The following is an 18,959-nucleotide window of genomic DNA, read 5'->3' as shown; positions in this document are numbered from 1 at the left end:
ATTAAATTAGGTTACTGGGCTTAAGAATCGCTCTGAAGTGGCTTTGAGTTGCAAGGAAAAGAAAAAATCCCAATAACATTAACTCAGTTCAATTTATTACACAATTACTTGAATTTGAATCAATTGTGAAGTGGTGTACTCGAATGGCTTGAGTCACACTATGGATAGATTGAGACGAGCCCACCATACGTCATAACAGCATGACTTTCCCACCCACGTCTTATATCGCCTAAATACATACATATTACATTTGGCTAGAGTTAGGTCAAAGTCTTGAATTGACAAGGTCATATTTATAACTGTATTGATTTTAGAGATTTTACCCAGAGATCACTCCGGTATATACCTACAACGTACATATGTCTACATATACATTTTTATGACGTAGTCACAGTTATTTAGAAGAGAACTTGCCAAATGGGCGTATCATACACCGTTGCTGCGTCCTGGAATGATGGTTCGTTCCTTCGGTTCCATTCGAAATGGACTTTGAATGGCGCAGAGTGGGAGTAGTCACAATTGATGACAATTAATTTGAACTGTTTGCAATGTTGCGATTTCAGAATACTTTCAACATAATAGTACGATAGTAATGGGAATACTATCAACTAAATATTGGTATGTTACACTTTACAAGTATATATAAATCTTATCTTCTTGTCAGAATATAGTGTACTGTTGAAAGCCATATCTGATAACTTAAGATTTGAATAATTCAATGTAGAGTTTTCCCATAATTTCATTTTATTTAATCAAGTAATTAACAAATTTTAAGATGACCTTGAGCTATTTTTTATGTCACAAATTCGATCGAAAATTGAGGAGCCTCCACGAATGAGCACTAGACAGAAAAATATATGTTGCCAGGAGTATGGAATTTGTTAGATGTGCATCCTAAAATACATCGGATTTTCGAATTCCCACGACAGTCGACGATCTAACCCTGTTTAGAATGGTAAGCTGTGAATTATGAATTATGCTTTTTATCACGCTATATTTCAACAAGATAATGTCAAGAAGCAAACGATATGACCATAAGAGAAATGTATGATGGATCAATTCTGTTAACCACTATTGAATTAAACCAGAAAAATTAAAAAAAATTGCTTCGTTATAGCTATAGTAAAAGCGATTACGATTGCATACTATATTCCTCTTGGTGTTGGGATACTCCGTTTTATAGGGTGGTCTCATAGATACTGCGTCTAAATAGCTACATACATATGCACGTATGTATGTATGAAATTTCTGAGTGTTTTTAACGCTTGTACTATTGTAATTTGGTTGGTGTTTGTTTTTTTTTGCTCAAACAATAGCTTCCTAATGTGTGTTGATGATTTCTGGTCGCCAACATACAACCCTTATTATTGATTTCGCATTTCCTGTGAAAAAAAAACATTTCAAACCGAACTAACCGATATGCTTGACGTGACCGATGTGCCCGCGCAATATGTTTTTGAGTTGAATTTTCAATCCCAAGTTGAATGTGTGCGTATCGTGTTTTCTGGTGGGCTGTCAAATCGCGGGGGCATTAAGTGATCAACCCTTCGGTGATCGCGTTCGCGAAATGACTAAAATGTTGTACTTTTAATAGGCGAATGGGCTGGAGTAGTACTGTTTTGTGTTGCACAAAGTTGTCGCACATTAAAACGGGTCTAATTTGTACATATTTGTGCATATGTGTACCTACATATATGCATTGTTTAAACTATTTTAAACCCCTTTACCATTCTTTGTTTGCAATTTGTGATTTGTAATACTTGTATACATACATATGTACATTCATAAATCCATATTATGTGCATGTGTATGTTTGGGTTCATATTGGAACAAAATCCCACGAACATCGCAATCGAATTAGCAGATATGCATGTACGCACGCTCCGCGATTGGCAAATAAAATATTAGTAAACACTTTTACACTTAAATGCCTAGCTTAAATACATAACTGCGATGTTTTCGAGCTATTTTCATTTCCCACCGGTTCAAAATAAATTGAAACTTCAAAACTTTGCCAACAAAAATATTTTCATAATGTATGGACATACACACATTAAATCATGTACATATGCACGTACATGTAAGACCTCTTATTATTTTGTTCATCTTGCGCTTCAATAGGCTGGTAGCTTGAGGAGAGGAGTGTCTTTGGTTCCGAATAGCTATAAACAGTAATGTCCACTAACTACGGAAAGAACGAAAAAGTATCAAGGTTAGGTTAGGTTAGGTTATTCTGGTAGGCTAAAAAGCCACTCATAGACCAGTTTTGGTCCTTTGCGATACCAGATGGAGTACCGTCACTTAGTTAATGAGGAGTAATCATCCTTTAGTATGCCTGCGCTTGTTGCGAATTTCAAAAGGCTTTGTGGCTTCACCAACGAAATCTCTTCCAGATTAACGTAATGTGTAACTCCCAAATGCTGAAGCCGTTGTCTTGATAATGCAGGACATTCACAGAAGAGGTGCTCCATTATTTCTCTGCTGCCTTGCTCTTGACATTTCCTGCAGTCTTCGCGATCTATCAGTCCCATCTTGTAGGCGTGCGCCGCCACAAGACAGTGACCAGTGAGTATGCCGACCACATTCCTACATTTGCTTCTATCGAGCGCAAATAGAAATTTCGTGTACTTCTTATCTACCGCCTTGCACATAACTTTTGCGGTTTTGCATCCCGGTATATTCTTCCTGCGCGCTTTGAACTTTTTTACCAATTTTCTGTCTAGATCATCATATAGACAGTGTATAGGTTTATCTACGTTCATCATGTTTTTGGATGACAGTCTTACGCCTCGTTTGGCAATCTCGTCCACTATCTCGTTACCCTCTATGCCCCTGTGGTCTGGCACCCAGTAGAATTGAAGTCGCCTATTTCTGGCGACATCATCCACAGCTGTCCTACCACTCAAGACACTTTTGGCCGATATGCTGAAGGAGGATATTGCCTTGATTGCCGCCTGACTGTCTACGTATATGTTTACTTTAGAGTATCCTATTGGTGCGCTTAAGGATACCTCAGCGGCTTTTTTCAATTGCAAACACCTCCGCTGGAAATATACTGCAGTGATCCGGAAGTTTGAATAGTTGCCTTACACCTAACTCCGGGCAGTATATCCCCGCGCCTATTCCTTCCACCATTTTCGAGCCGTCCGTTAATATGTTTAAATAAAAGTATCAAGAGTCGACATACAAAGTATTACTTGGAGAAACAAATGCGGAGATTTTTGTAAAATCGCAAAACTGTAGTAAAAGTATTGTTAGACTTTGAAAGTAAGTAATTTGAAATTTTCGACATGGCGGAAGTGACCTGTAACGGTTAGCTTCGATGTTTATTTATCCTATTTACATTTTATCTAAAACCGAATCGCACTATGAAATCTCATTTAAAAACGAATGCGATAGTGTTTGTTGGTCAATTCGAAAGCCAGCCGGCGTTTAAAATGTTTAACGTATTTGATATACTATTAAGCCATACATACATACGTATATCAAAAATTTACAAAGCGCGCTTGTAAATTCATGTTTTATTCTTAAATTTCAAGGACATGGAGTATTGAAAGATTTTTATTTATATAAATACTGCGGTATGGTCTTTGTATTAACTGTTTTCTTTAAACTTGCATTTTTTATGCTATATAGACATACATATATACATATGTATATATGTGGGTGTATGCATGTATAATTTATTTGCAGCTAACAAAAAATAGTGAAAAGTATATTAAGTATTTATAAGAATTCCAAAACTCATACTTTAACAAATTCAGACATTCGCGTCACCAAATTCACATGCCTACAGTGAGCGGGTAAACAAGCTCTCTATGGGACTGCTTAATTGATTTTAACTGAGCTTAATTGATCGTATTTGTGTTGGTGCATATACACGTAATAGTACATTCAAGTGTTATACACAGAGAGAAAAATATGTTACATTAACATTTGAGTATAAAACACACTCGGGAAACAACCACATAGAAAACATTGGTAAATACGACTATACGCGAATGGAATGGAATTCGGGATTGCAATTTGTTTTGTTACTGAAGTTGCTGGGTTCCTGCCGGATTGTAATTTTTGAAGATACGAAAAGCAGAATGCTTTTGAATATAAGTAAATCATAAACGGATAAATACCATTACTTTTATATACATAATTAAGATCAGTTATATAAAACAAAATAACATCTGTGTTAGTAGACCTTTCCGAAGCATTTACTTTTTATTTTGCTCTGTGTAAGTTAGGACAACCATATATTTTACTAATATACACCATCTTTCGAAATACGTCGTACATGCATACGTTTGTTAGGGGCGTCCTTGCATAGCCCAGACATGTTTTATTTACTTCACGTTTTAATAACTTTTTGTTAGAATTTATTTTTATGCATTAAAGGGAATGAGGGTAGCTGTAGAGTTAAATGATCAGGATGATCAGGATGAACAGGACGATTGGAAATTCGAGTTGTCCGTCTGTTTGTCCATAAAATTCCAATAAATGAAAAGATGTAAAGGGCAATATCTGAGTTACAAATGAATATATTAAAGGACAAAGCACGGCGTGGGCCCTTTTCTAAAGATATGTTATACATATCGCAAAAACTACTAAAGCTTTATGAACCAAACTGCAAACAATTAATCATACTGTATGAAAAAAAGTATAAAAGCTGAGCCCCACCCCCCATACAAAGGTTATTTGAAAACGCCGAAAGTGCGATCTAAATATCACGATAAATATTGGCGACTTAAATCGCTAAAACAAACATCTTAAAAATTGGAATACAACTCCGCTTAATGTAATACAATTTTAAACTTAATCTGATTCCTCCACTTTTCAATCCATAAAATTTGCACAAATTCTGCTTTCAATCATCTCTCTTCTAAAATTGTTCGAAATCGGAATCGGAATCGGATTTTTCAAATTCCTCGTCCCGAATGTGAGAACGTCATACCTCACGAGCCATAAACAGGCTTTCTTTCAATCAATCCCCGAAATATATTATTGTATTTTCTAGATAATATTGTACCCAGCTGTCAAAAGTGAATGAAATTAATTAATATATCAATTCGGTCAGTAACTGCACATAGTAGTAGCTACAATTTTTTACATTATCAGACTTTGTTCTAGACCTGTAACCCTAATATTTTGAGTTCCATCCTTTTGGTTGGCATTAAGCGCCGATAAACCGTCACCTGAGCAGCATTTCCCAAATGCAAAAGTTTTGGCTTACAGTTTTAGGGCAAACGGATACAATAGAAGATACCATATATGCCAAATTGTTTCCGGTTCTGTGAAGATACCTTTAAAATTCATTATTCGTTTAATCCAAGTTCTTTCAATTACTAAAATATTGTCGACAACTGAATGCAATTAAAACCAATAAGTTAATCCACCAAACAACTATAGCAAAAGATATGCTAATTTCTCTCTTTCAAATTTCAAATATTACCATATTTATTAGGACTTTGTGTAATATGGTTAATATTTCTGCAGTTATTATACGGCACCATTGCATTAAAATTCATTTAATTATTTTCTACGTACTTCCAATTGTTATTTCCATATATTTTTAGAGTGACCATTGAACTAAATTTTTACAATAATATTTCTCATTTTATATCGAAACACTAATATGTTTATGCCATCAGTTATTTTTTTGGAGATGATTGACGAAAAACTAAAAGCTTTGCAGAGAGTATTCGCTTAAGCATTTGCGAATTCAATACCCTTTTGAATGTTCTTCTTCAGCTCAGGCAACGCAGCTGCCAACAACTTTTTCTCGAAATCATTCAATTTTGGCAGACCCAAATTCTCTTGCTGACCATTCTTTCCCAATATCAATGGAGTGGAGAAGAATGTCGCTTCAGTAATATCAGATTGTACGTATGAGCATTCTACGACGCCCTTCTCGCCATTCAAGCCTTTCAGTAAAGAGCCAGCGAACCGCGCACCAGCGTATGCCATGGAGAGTGTCGCCGAACCAGCGCCAGCTTTGGCCTTTACGACTTCAGTACCGGCCTCCTGAATGCGTACCGTCAATTTTTCAATGGTAGCCTGATCTCCCTTGAAAGCGGGTTGGCATTGCGAAAGGATGGGAAGAATGGTAACACCGGAATGTCCACCGATAACTGGAATATCAACCTGTTGTGGGTTAACACCCAAAGCGGCACCGATGAAGGCACGTGCACGCACTACATCCAAAGTAGATACGCCAAATAAACGTTTGGGATCATATACGCCGGCCTGCAATTATATCACTCATATTAGTATATGTATATGTATGTATGTAGATATGTAAATGTATTAGAATGATTTTATATGAAAAATTCAATTGTTCCTACTATTTCTCTCTATTTCCATCAAAATCACTTTTGAAAATCATTCATTACACTATACGGCAAAATCGAATTTTCTCTGGGTATTGAACCAAACTGATTTGTACGAGAGATTGAGACAAAAAAATGTTTTCATATTTTGGATTTTTTAGTAACTTTATCCTGAAATGAATAATAATAACTTAAAAAAGCCTTTTTCGAACGTCGAAACCAAATATTTTTTTGGAGCCCAACTTCGAGAATCGAAAAATGCATATATTGTATATATGTATGTCTCGATCTCTCGGAAAAATCATTTTGGTTTAATACCCAATTGCCAAAAAGGGTAAAATTGCTTAAACGTATAAAACGGAATTGTAAGATAACTTTCAAACATGGAAGCTGTGGCATTATGGTTAAAAAAACTAATGGAATAATGAACCGCTTTTTGTATAAATATATTTAAAAAAAAGATACCATATGCTGAATGAGATACTATGCTTATTCAAAGGAGAGTTTGAATATTTTTAAGTTAGAGAACATTTAAGAATGAAATACAGTGGAACTTCTCTAACTCGAATCACCACAATCCACAGAAAAAACTTCGAGTTACAGAATTTTCATTAAAACATACATTTTCCAAAAAAGCTGTAAAATATAGATTTTTACAAAGTTTTATTTATTTACATCCCATAGAGTTTTATGTTCATACGGTAAAATATATATTTTGTAATTTTGTTGGTTGCGGTTTGCTATTATTTGGCTTCGGACGTCTGTATCCATGCCTATTTTACATGATTTATGCAATCCATAAGTGTAATTACATATTTTTTGTTCGCATCCATACGATATAGAGAAACTCTTTTAAAATTATACGTTGATAGAAAAATTTTAAATTTTGTATCATGCTCTGGTCGAAAAGTTCGATTTATGGAAGGAAATTTGTATGGAATTTGTCTTCTATTGTCACTTTAAGAGTTCAAGTTATGGAGAACTTCGATTAGAGAAGTTCAGGTTATGGAAGAAAATTTGTACGAAAATTGGTTTCTAAACGCTATTGCCAACTCAAAAGTTCAAGTTATGGAGATCTTCGAGTTATGGAAGTTCCACTGTATTTAGCATTCACATTTTTATAAAACTTTTTTTTTTTAATATATCAAAAGTTTCGGTTGAAATAAATTCGTTGCTTTTGTATGTATAGTTTGCTATGTACTATTCATATATGTACATTTCATTCAAATATTAAAAAAGTATAATATACTACATTCAAAACTTACTTTTTTCAGAATTTCAGCAGCGATTGGCACGCAGGTATTTACAGGGTTGGTGATGATGGCCACTAGGGCTTTTGGGCAGCTTTTGGAAATTTCGTTGGCAATATCGCGAATGATACCGGCGTTAACATTGAAAAGATCATCACGTGTCATTCCGGGCTTGCGTGGAACACCAGCAGGTATAACGACAACATCAGCATCTTATGATAATAGTTTGAGTAAATACAATTTTTTTGTTAATTAAATCATTTTTGTCATAGTTGATGTCTTTTCTAGTAAATCATGCAAATAAATATACATATACATATATATATATGTATATATATCAATGATGTGTATATATCTTGTTAGGCACACATTGGTGCAAGAAATACGTAACATGCACATGACACCGATGACACTAATGATACCGAAATATTTTTATTTATTTACATACATACATATCTATCTTATCAAAGTTCTTATATGTGAGTAACATAAGTGTTTATATATACGAAATTTCTTTTGGATTTGTGAAACTAAACAAGGGTGCAAGCAATACTGATTTCCATATTAATATATTTCTTTCCAAGTAACAGGTCAAAATAGCTTTCAATACTATTTTTATTGCAAAATTATAAAATAATACCGACCAAGGTATCAGTTGAAAATTTGGCGCAAATTTTGTTCTTTACATGATTTACATATATGATTATTTTCTCGCAGATACTACCGTACATGGAGCACACCGGTGCCTTGTATACATATGTATTTATACAGTATTACTTAACTTTTGCTGAATATTACAAAAGACTTGCAAGTAACGGTGCAATTTGCTTTTCCTTTTAATAAAATACGTATCCATATGACCTTGCATTTTATCGCATAGAATTTGAATATCCTTACCGCATGTAATATAATCGTTTGTTTGTTATTCGCCACGTCAAAACCACATGACTGGAAGTTGAATTTCTAAATACAGGCATAATATATATGTATGTACATACGTGGGAACAATGTGTTCGTATCTATCTATTCTATTGGTTAATGTACTTTTTACAAGTAATCGAATTTGCAGTAGTGGCTTTTCTTTTAATGCAATATTTACCTATATACCATATACATATGTACAAAAATGCTTCAAGCAAAAACTTATTAAAAACAATACGTCTTCATTAACTATGTAATCTTACTTTTTAGTGCTTTTCCCAATTGCTCTGGGCCCATGTGGCCTTCAGTGGTGCTTTGGGTATCAATATGTGACAAATCGGCAGCTACTCCAGGTGTATGTACAATGTCATATAGCGCCAAATTGGAGACCAAAGGGTTGTTCTTCAACAACAGCGAAAGAGGCTGACCGATACCACCTGAGGCACCGCATACGGTCACCTTGAAGTTGTTCTATAAAATGAATTTAGTAATTTTAATATTATAGTATCTTTGGTAGAGTGCACATACATATTTCACGAATAAATCAAAAATCACGAAATGTTAAAGTGCAATATGATATTATAAATATTCACTAAAATATTCATATGTACATATTACGATTGTCGATTACGTAAACCGCAAGTACTTGACAATTCAACATCTGCCTTTGTTTGGTGTAAAGTTATTGTTTTTAAATAAATTACTAGCACTTACTTGCTTTGTAGTGGCAAAACCCCTCACGGATTGGACGGCCAATTGTTTGGTTACTTGCTTCAACATTTTGCTATATCTTACAAGGTTAAATAGTTCTCCAACAATCTTTTCCTGCTTCGCTGGCTGCTGATTATGCACAAACACTCACAGTAGTGGGTACTTCTGTGTCTTCTAAAATAAATTTGCAAGTATGAAAGCAGCGAAGTCGACCGAGCCCCAATAACAACAACATCCCATACGTCAGTAGCACGTTGTACACGGTGTGGGTAAATGATAGGTACGGTTGTATGTTCTATGGTTTGACATACGCGGCAGAGATGCCGGCGACTGCGCAATTGAGAGCAATGTACATATTTGCTGCAGACTTTTGACGTTTCTTTATACATATATTATATACTCAGGGCGCATGAAGTTGGCGGCATTTTAATATACCGCTGGAGGCAAATATGGACAATTTGAAATTAGTTATTAAAATTAGAGTTCTCGCTATTAAAGAAACATATACCATTTTCTGCAAGTCCCATACATGTTCATAGGTATTTACATTGATAAATTTAAATGTTTCAATCAATTGGAATAATTTTTAACCTGATACGATTAATTTTTATTGTATGTATTTGTAACAATATACATATTTATAATCTCATTAATATTATTATATAAATTAATTAAATTGTGAATTATTTATTTGATATGTACTACATATGTACATACAAAAAAAGCATTAATAAATTATATGGATATACAATTTGGTTTTGGGATTAAATTCTAAAGATTAATGAACTTGGAAGTAAAAATTCCATAATACGTACGTATTTTTCGCGTATATAACATATACGAAAGTAAACCTAGTCATTGGTTTTTTTGATTAAAATTTTTGCAAGTCCAGCTCGACCTGCATATTTATACATTCGCGCCGCTCATCAAATAGCTCTTTCGCAAGTATTTCTTTTTTTTGTTCCAATAGGGTGTTTTCTCGTATGTAATGCTCAATTATTCTTTCATAATCTTCATTGTCACCAACTACATCATCTGAAATGGTAGAAGTTGAAGCTGTAGTAGCAATATTATTCTTACTGGCTCCTGATGCAGCAAGTTGCTGCTGATATTGCTGCTTAAGTCGCAAAACTTCGGCACGTTCGGCAGTTATACGTGCTTGCAATTGCGCCTTCCAAAGAAGTAATTCGCGATTTTCTAATTGCAGGCGAATCAGTTGGGAAAAGTCCGGATGCGTTTTTGGCACCATTAGGAACGACAATTCTTCATCAATATAAAGCCCATCAGGATGTGATTTATCATTGGCAACCGGTGATTGTTCTGAATCCGGAATATTTTCTGTGTCCTCTTGCACAACCGGAGTTTTCACTTTATGCGTTATTGAAGTATTTACCATTGTGATTTCTGGCGTGATACTAACTATCTTTGGAGCTTGTTCTTCTGTGAAGCTGCAATTCGTGTGTTGGCTAGTTGAGCTATTATCGGTTTCCATGAAAATGTTTTTCCCTCCTTGTACAATGGTGCTGGAATCTGTGGTGTCGTTGATATTTTGTAATACATTTGTAGTGGCTATTTGTGATTCTTCAATAGACTTCTCATGTCGCTTCTCAAAACTACGTAATTTACGCTTAAGTTGAGTAATAATTCGCTGTACTTCCCACAATTGTTCTTCTCGTTTTTTAGAAACAAATCCAGCATTCATTTCGGCATGAATTTGAGTAAGTAGGCTTTCCTGTTTACGTAGCTCTATTTGAATATCTTCCACAGTTTCTGGAAGTTTTGGACTTGATGGTGTTATTGGTGGCACATATCTGTAGAAAAAATACATTTTATATAGCAAAACATATCAAACTTATTATTTCTTACTTTATAAATAATTTAACAAATCTGTTTAAGCCATTAGCCTTGCGTGTTGGCAACATATTGTTTATTTGAGCCTACAAAGAATTCTAACTGGTCACTATACTGTGATTATCTTATCATGAAAGATGTAAAGAAAATATCTAGTTATTTCTGATTTACTTACTTGATAAGAGACACATTTGTAAACAATACAGCACTGTGAGATAAAAGTGCTACTAGTAAACGATGCGACATCTGCATTGACGGGCTTAATAACATCGCCAACGATTCAATAGATAATTTATTGTGCTTGCCATGTTGAATTGCCGAGTCGAAGTGGAGTATTATCCAAGTGAGTAGAGTTCTGTTGCAACTGGGTAGTTGATCAAGCAGTTGCTTAATCTCATCTTGTTGTTTATTCTGGGAATTAATGGATACAGCATCCTCAAAACGAGATATTAGATCTGTCGTCAAAATCGGTTCTGGTAGTTCCCTAAAATTATGAACGTAATCTAAAAAATTCAAGTCTTAATGTAATATTATTTCATTACCGTAAAAATAACTTCAATAAAGCACATGCTGTAGCCATATCGAGGTCATCAGTATCTGGTTGACGTTCTCTATTATTATAAAGTCGTTTAAAGTGTTGTAAGCGTGTCTTCAAGGGTTCTACCTTGTATATTTGATCATTTTTTAATGCATATTCCTGAAGATAGTCAATACAATCACGCACAACAAGAGGCAAATCGACACCATCATGGCAACGACTCCGTTCCGTTGCTAGACTAATTGATACACCAAATACTGGTTGAACATCACCCAATTCTAACACTTCTTCAGAAACGTTGCTCGCCTGTTTAATTTTCTTGTCCTTTTTTTCCTTTTCTCTATCCTTTTCCTTGATTTTGTCCTTCTTATCTTTTTCTTTACGTTCTTTATCTTTTTTTTTGAACTCCTTCTCTTTTTCAGCTTTCTCCTTCTCCTTTGGCTTTTCTTCCTCCCGTAAATCCCTCTCGGACTTATCTTTATCACGCGACTTTTCACGTTTCTCCTTGCTTTTGGACGAACTAAATTTAAATGTCTTCAACTTTTTTGCCTTCGAAGGGCTTCTATTTAAATAATCAATATGATGATTATATGATTTTCCTTTGAGAGAAATAAACTTACTTTGCATCCAATTCCTCTTCCGGAGAACTCTCGCCCTCTAAAGCTGCATATCCCCGATCTTTTCCCTTATCCTTTTTATCTTTACGTCTACAAATTAGTAGATCTTTTTTACCTACTTTATCATGCTCACCTTCACTATCTGAAAATAAGTAAAATATTAATTAATGTATATAATTCTACTTTGGTAGGGTAATTATTTTTTATATGGGACAATATATACTTACAATCACTATCTTCTTTGCTCTTTTTAGATTTTCCATCTCCACCTTCTGAAGCATATAACCCAGGAAAATCTTTTTCAACATCAGGACTGTCGAAATCCATAATTTGTTTATGGAACCACTGTTATATTTATTATTAAACAAGAACTTATTTCATTTACAACCTGCTACACAAAGTTTACATTGTTCTCAATTGTCAACAGAACATCTGTCAGTTGATATTAAGCAAACACATTCACCATCGCTCTTCTAAACGCACCCACTGATTTATTAAGAGAAAAAATAAGTGATTTTAAGAGGTACCCATATCTACATAAAGGCTATAATTAAATTTTTTATGGTTATTACATCAGTATATTATTTTTAAATTCTTTAATCGATTCCTAATACCCCTTGAAATTCTTTAAGTATTTAGGTTATTGTATAAATATACAATTGCTTGTTTTATTTCGCCCCTAGAAGATTTGCATTTTGGTGTACTAGTACGCAAGGGTTAATGCTGCGAATTTATTTATCAGCTGTCTTTTTAATGGGTACTAATGAAAAGTAAACATTTGTAGATTGAATATATTTAATTTAAAAAATAAATAATAATAGTATTGTAAGATGTTAAGTTTAAAAAAAGATCAACGAAAACATTTAGAATTATTGTGCCATCGTTCTTCGGAAGATGTTGTGGAGCTATGTAAGTCAGCATTTGAGTACTTGACTTATGGTCCGAATACACAACGTTATCAGCACCTTGCCGAAAAATATTCCGCAGATACAGGTGTGGTACAACAAGCAGTTGAGGCACTTATTGCCTTACTCATTAATGCCACTAAGAGCAATGCTAGTGAGTTTGATCTGCAACGTTTACAACAGGAGGAAGGCTATAGTAATGACGTCATGGAAGTGTTGACACAATTCGTAAGCAGCAAACGACATTTCGTTGAGGGGTCGATCAAGTCGGCTAATATTCGAGCATATCGTTTGGTTAACATTGAATGGCGTTTGGAGGTGCGATTAGCTACACGAAGCCTATTACAGCAAAGTAATATACGAGTAACAATGAAGTTATATTTACACACCGAACCAAAAAATGAAAACAGAGATCTCCTTGAAGATGGTGGAGGACAGTCAATTCATTCTGATGAAAGACGAAATCGTAAGGACCTGTTAGTGCAAACCGATTTGAGTAGTTTGGTACATATGATTCAAGTATTAGAAAATGCTCTTTATGAATCGAAAAACAGACGAATACGCAACATCGTTAGTGCAATCCATTGATAAACAATAGTATTATACGTCTTTAACACTATTTTATTAAAATTAAAACTACCAATATAAATATATATATTTGTTACTATTCTGAATTTTTTAGTAGTTCTTTTGCAGCGGATTTTATTAGTTCTTTCTTTTTCTGCCTGCTTTCGCGTTTTTCCTCTGGCGTTTTCTTCAATCCCTTCACCCGTCGAGTTTGTATCTTTGTTACATTTTGTTTTCCCAAATGGACACGTCCGTGTGTATTTCCTAATTCATCATATGTAACGTTCTTCTTCTTTTTCGGTTGCAGTTGTTTTGGTTGTTTTCTTGCCTGTTTGTAAAGGTCCTCTGAGGCGATTTTTGTTCTTCGAATTGAAAAATCTGCAGAAGGACCAATTTCTACAAGTTCTATACGAGGTGTTTTTTGGCCCGACTTTTTTAACATTATCTTATAAGATCTCATCAGTATGGTTAAATCCTCTGTACATGTGAAACTGACTGCATGTTCAATTCCTTGTAGACGAATAGCGTCTACCTTGTCTTTATGGAATGTGTCAATTAACAAATTTCTAAGACGTCGTAATTCTTCAGTCTGATTCCAACGCGGCCCATTAAAAATAAGGCATGGTTTAACATTTGTACCGATTTTTTCTGTTTTGAATTCCGGCATTGCAGTGTAATGTTTTATGCCCAATTCAATCATATCCAATATTTCGTTTTCGAAAATACGTCCAAGAATTAAATTGTTTGGTCTCTTTTTTGATGTAGAGCCGAAAGCGAATAATGCACAATCGTTTTTCATTGTCAAGCTGTAAAAAAAATGTATCAGTACGATAGGTACTATTTTATATAAATTAAGAAACTCACAATTCTAAAGAGGATGGGTCATCGAAAGGTGTAATGTCGTTTTTACGATTTAATATTTTTACAAGAGGTTTACGTAGCTGCTGAAGATCCTTCATGCATGACTTTATGTCTCCACCACATTTGCGACCATCAACGAAAAGCATAGTACGTGATGGCTCTATAAGCTGTGGCTCGCGGGCCATCAGTATTTGCTTTCCCTTACGGGTTTTTGGTTTTCTAATTGATTGGAATACAAATATTAATATACCCAATAGAAAATAAATACCATTACTTACCTAATCCGCATTAAGGACATCTTGAGTTCTTGTTTACTGCTTCCAAAAAAATTAAAATGAATGAGAAAGAGTGAATTATACCGGACAATTACACGTGTTGGCAGATTTTGACAACTTAAACATACGAGAAGTTTGACGTCTTTAATAGTTCTGTTCGGTTTTACTGTTTTGATTTAAATAAAACAAAACAGAGAAAAAAGAATGTTGACAATTCTTCTATTGATGATGGGCAAGAAATTAATAGTGAAAGCAAATATAGCAGAGAACTCGGTGTTTTCAACCGATTTGTCTAAAATTTAATGCAAAAGAAAAACTAGTGAATCTATTGATTTTTAGAAACTTGTTATAGAATATAAAATGGGAAAGACCTCTAAAGATAAAAGAGATATTTATTATCGTTTAGCGAAAGAGGAGGGCTGGCGTGCTAGAAGTGCATTTAAATTGCTACAGATCGATGAAAAATTTCACATTTTAAAAGGTTAGTATATGTTTTTTTACAAAAAATACACACACATTTTTAAATGTGTTTGTTTCATAACAAAAAAACATACTAATATTTGTTTCTACTAAGATGTAACACGAGCCGTTGATTTATGTGCTGCGCCGGGCAGCTGGACCCAAGTACTATCAAAACGTCTCTACGAGAATCGCACCAACAACGAGGAGATAAAAATCATAGCGGTAGATTTGCAAGCCATGGCTCCCTTGCCTGGTGTTACACAGATCCAAGGAGATATAACCAAATTAAGTACAGCGCAGGCCATAATTGATCATTTCGGAGGTGAATCCCAAAAGGCGCAATTGGTAATATGTGATGGAGCACCTGATGTTACCGGTCTACACGATATCGACGAATACATCCAGAGTCAATTGTTGTTGGCTGCACTTAGCATTACCACACATGTGTTGATGACAGGTGGAAATTTTGTCGCCAAGATTTTTCGCGGCAAAGACACAAATTTGCTATATTCCCAATTACGTATTTTCTTTGAAAAAGTATCCATAGCCAAACCAGCCAGCTCAAGAAATTCTAGTATCGAAGCGTTTGTCGTGTGCGAAAATTATCGTTGTCCAGACGGTTATATTCCGCAAATGATAAATCCAATGGTTGATAATGTACAAGTGATAGTTGACGAAACAGATTCTAATGTTAACCACAAACTTATTCCATTTGTAGTATGCGGGGATTTGAGAGGATTCGACTCAGACATGTCATACAGTTTAAATGTAAGTACCAGATTCAATAATTATTGAACATTTTATTTTAATTCTGGCATCTCCAGCTGAACGAGAACTCGGAATACACATATAAGGAAGTAGTACAAAAACCTATTTCTCCAGCTTACAAGGAAATTTTAGAAAAACTTAAAAATTGTTCCATTAAACATTCGGCCATAACCGTTAAACATGACGATGAAGAGAAAGAGAAAGAAAGCTGCTGAATTTTCATACTAAAAAGTTTGTGTTTAATAATAAAAATGTCGTAATATATCTAACATGAGGGCTGCAAAGTTCATAGTGTTTTAAATAAAATCATTTTTTTTACAAATAACAATTTTATATTTAATCAGAGCGACCTTCAATATTGTCTTACGTATTTGATTGAAAACATACATTTTCCGGCAATTATCATAAATCTTCCCAGCGATAATTTTCTTGCAGTCGAAGAATAGAAAGTTGTTAAATTCCGATCGAGAGAATACGTTGGGTATGGAAACAATTAGAAGCATTTTGGCATCTTTTCCTTTTATTTGATTCACCCGATTTGTACTTAACTTTCGAAAACCCTTAAAGTCATTCTATTGCAAAACTTCTATATCTCACGATATGGAAATAGTTTCATATACATTATATTTACATAATTTCAAATATTTATAATTCAGTGATCAATTTATACATTTTAAGATTTTAATAAAACTGTATTTGTTAGGAAGTTATAACAATTCATCACTAAACATGTCGCATCAATTTTGTGCAACGGTTACCTCAGTTCTATGAGTTGAAGAATGATTAGCTCCGCTGGGCTTCATCCCATATTTGTAGATTTTATTTAAACTCTCCGGAAAATCGGGGAGGAGGTTGTTAAAATTTTCAACAGGTTGTGTTTGTTGTTCCGTCCATATGCCATCTCCAGTAAAGTGGAATTCACACTCGATTAAATAAAGGATAAGTGTGAGCATTTCATTGTTATCCAAATCAAAAATGCTGTTCACCGGCAATTGTAATTCCTCAAGACATTCTGGTTCATGAAGTTCGATAAGTTTTTCTTCAATTCGCTGTCTAAATAATATAAAAAATATGAATTAATGAAAATAATATTCGTTATTTGAGGTATTAATTTGCTTACATTGGATATAAAAGTAGGTGTATGTTATTACAAATTGCAGTTATTGGAAATTTTTTTGAGCGCAAAAAGTCGTAACATTGCTTAACTTGCAACACTGGTATATGACACCAATTGGGATGTCTGGAAAGGAGGGCACGTATATAATTTTCGTCTCTCTGCATTATATTTGCCAAGTAAACTACAACATCTCGGCCTTTTGTGCGATCTAAACCTTCACGTGCAAACCTTAAAAAGCATGAATACTTAAATTTTCATTGAAAGAACTTTTAAAATAATATACAAACTTAGCAAACTTCTCCGATCCCCCAGACAAAATATGTAGCGAGGCACAACGCACTTTAAGTTGATTCAAGTATTCTAAACGTAAACGAGCTTTATTTTGATAATGTACTAGACGTAACACTCGTGGATTGGTACCCAAAACTTTGAATTCGTCTATAGAATTTAAGTCTTTCAGACGTTCAAGTACTGTATCAGGACCTAGTGTAAGGATTTCTAAACATTTTGTTATTGCTGATTCATGTATGCCGAAGGCTTTAACGTGTTCAAGTGTTTTTAATAACCCATCACAAGAAGACATTAAAATCTTTGGGCGACGATATACAATTTCATGTATATCTTGCCCGTCTATTCGTTTTATTTCATTAATTATCCTACTCATGTTTTCGGCATCACCATGTAGTAAGAAAGCATTTTTTATTATACGTTCTTTCGGAAATTTTAGCTCTTCGAGTAGTAACTCTACTACTGATTGAACGGACTTGAAACTACGGTGCCGCACACGGTAGTACACTTGCCACAGCTTTTTAATATCATTATCGTCCATGTCTAAAACTTGCCGGAGATAGGCGTTTAGAATGCATTCTCGCATATATTTTATATCCATACCGTCGTTCAATTCTTTAAGGTTTTTGGCAGATAATTCCACCTTACTAAAGGTATTACATAAGTTCGCCAACACGTTCACTTCAAATGGAATATAACCATAAGATTTCAGCATAGAAACAGTTTTGTTAATGACAGTTACAAATTTTGATAGCAATAAAAGTGTGATGGGTCGAAAACCACATTCATGCAGAACTTCATAGCGATTCTCCACTGTAAGCGCATTTTGATGCAATACAAGCGGCTTTTGGAGAATGTTTTCTGCATCGAAATTCAATCTTTTTAAAGCTTTTGCTGTATTAACGGCATCTTGTTTTTTTATTGCTCTCAATTCCGGATATTTGTCTAGTACGCTGTTCCATTTACCATGGGTAGAGCCTAAAAATTTAATTTGGGTAAGTACTGAAAATAACACAAAACATTTGCAAACACGAACCTATTTGACTTTTTAAAAAGTGGGCGTTTATAGTTTCCTCTACAGGCACATCTAGTCCTTTAGAGTTATCTATTGGGGTTTGGACTTCTGTCTTTTTATTCTGCCGTGATTTTACCGCATAATTTCTTTGTTTCATCGCAACAAACTGTCGCAATATTTGATATGTCACATTTTGATTATTTCGCAACATAATACATTTATGTGCCAAATAACTATGTACTTCTGAAAGTAATTATATTTAGTTTAATAATTTTTTTATCACATATATAAGTTACCGATTTGTTTTGGCGCACAATCTTCTTTAGTAGAGAAGGGATAATAAAAAACAGCTGTTTTCTGATTATTTATGTGTGTGTTACCTCCATTCCATTTTTTTTTCAAACAAAGGCTATGTTCTAATCAGTTGAAAAATAAAAACTTTTATCACTCGGCTTTGACCACGGCTATAATTCTAATTTTAAGAATTTAAGAA

General features: G+C 34.3%; 6 protein-coding genes across 7 annotated transcripts; 2 read left to right on the top strand and 4 right to left on the bottom strand.

Annotated features, from left to right (window-relative positions):
• Positions 1-5,518: 5,518 nt before the first annotated feature.
• Positions 5,519-9,415, bottom strand: Mdh2_0 (malate dehydrogenase, mitochondrial). The gene is made up of 4 exons (XM_011198743.3): positions 9,206-9,415; positions 8,755-8,962; positions 7,586-7,782; positions 5,519-6,237 (listed from the first exon to the last, which is right to left on the bottom strand). The coding sequence occupies exons 1-4, from the start codon at positions 9,269-9,271 to the stop codon at positions 5,698-5,700; spliced, it is 1,011 nt and encodes a 336-aa protein (XP_011197045.1). The 5' UTR covers positions 9,272-9,415; the 3' UTR covers positions 5,519-5,697.
• Positions 9,206-12,577, bottom strand: LOC105221628 (ralA-binding protein 1). The gene is made up of 5 exons (XM_011198744.3): positions 12,436-12,577; positions 12,212-12,350; positions 11,596-12,153; positions 11,229-11,537; positions 9,206-11,013 (listed from the first exon to the last, which is right to left on the bottom strand). Exons 1-5 carry the CDS (start codon positions 12,533-12,535, stop codon positions 10,074-10,076), a joined length of 2,046 nt encoding a protein of 681 aa, XP_011197046.1. The 5' UTR covers positions 12,536-12,577; the 3' UTR covers positions 9,206-10,073.
• Positions 12,578-13,038: 461 nt separating this feature from the next.
• On the top strand, positions 13,039-13,766 carry LOC105221630 (COMM domain-containing protein 2). The gene is made up of 2 exons (XM_054225935.1): positions 13,039-13,117; positions 13,196-13,766. Exons 1-2 carry the CDS (start codon positions 13,039-13,041, stop codon positions 13,699-13,701), a joined length of 585 nt encoding a protein of 194 aa, XP_054081910.1. The 3' UTR covers positions 13,702-13,766.
• On the bottom strand, positions 13,714-14,979 carry LOC105221629 (ribosome production factor 2 homolog). The gene is made up of 3 exons (XM_011198745.3): positions 14,820-14,979; positions 14,545-14,760; positions 13,714-14,486 (listed from the first exon to the last, which is right to left on the bottom strand). The coding sequence occupies exons 1-3, from the start codon at positions 14,837-14,839 to the stop codon at positions 13,778-13,780; spliced, it is 945 nt and encodes a 314-aa protein (XP_011197047.1). The 5' UTR covers positions 14,840-14,979; the 3' UTR covers positions 13,714-13,777.
• A 57-nt stretch (positions 14,980-15,036) lies between these two features.
• LOC105221631 (putative tRNA (cytidine(32)/guanosine(34)-2'-O)-methyltransferase 1) lies at positions 15,037-16,315 on the top strand. Its single transcript, XM_011198748.3, has 3 exons — positions 15,037-15,297; positions 15,391-16,046; positions 16,103-16,315. The coding sequence occupies exons 1-3, from the start codon at positions 15,177-15,179 to the stop codon at positions 16,259-16,261; spliced, it is 936 nt and encodes a 311-aa protein (XP_011197050.1). The 5' UTR covers positions 15,037-15,176; the 3' UTR covers positions 16,262-16,315.
• Positions 16,316-16,616: 301 nt separating this feature from the next.
• Positions 16,617-18,910, bottom strand: LOC105221632 (transcription termination factor 5, mitochondrial). 2 transcript variants are annotated; one of them, XM_011198749.3, is made up of 5 exons: positions 18,763-18,910; positions 18,488-18,709; positions 17,451-18,429; positions 17,167-17,391; positions 16,617-17,099 (listed from the first exon to the last, which is right to left on the bottom strand). In XM_011198749.3, exons 2-5 carry the CDS (start codon positions 18,675-18,677, stop codon positions 16,784-16,786), a joined length of 1,710 nt encoding a protein of 569 aa, XP_011197051.1. In that variant the 5' UTR covers positions 18,678-18,709; positions 18,763-18,910; the 3' UTR covers positions 16,617-16,783. The 2 variants fall into 2 exon arrangements, with proteins under 2 accessions (XP_011197051.1, XP_011197052.1); XM_011198750.3 differs by having other exon boundaries at positions 18,488-18,706; positions 18,763-18,885.
• Positions 18,911-18,959: the final 49 nt, after the last annotated feature.

The sequence above is a fragment of the Zeugodacus cucurbitae genome, chromosome 2, assembly GCF_028554725.1.
Source record: "Zeugodacus cucurbitae isolate PBARC_wt_2022May chromosome 2, idZeuCucr1.2, whole genome shotgun sequence".
NCBI classification, from domain to species: domain Eukaryota; kingdom Metazoa; phylum Arthropoda; class Insecta; order Diptera; family Tephritidae; genus Zeugodacus; species Zeugodacus cucurbitae.
Note: the sequence above shows the minus strand (reverse complement) of the source record. Positions and strands in the feature narration are given on the sequence as shown.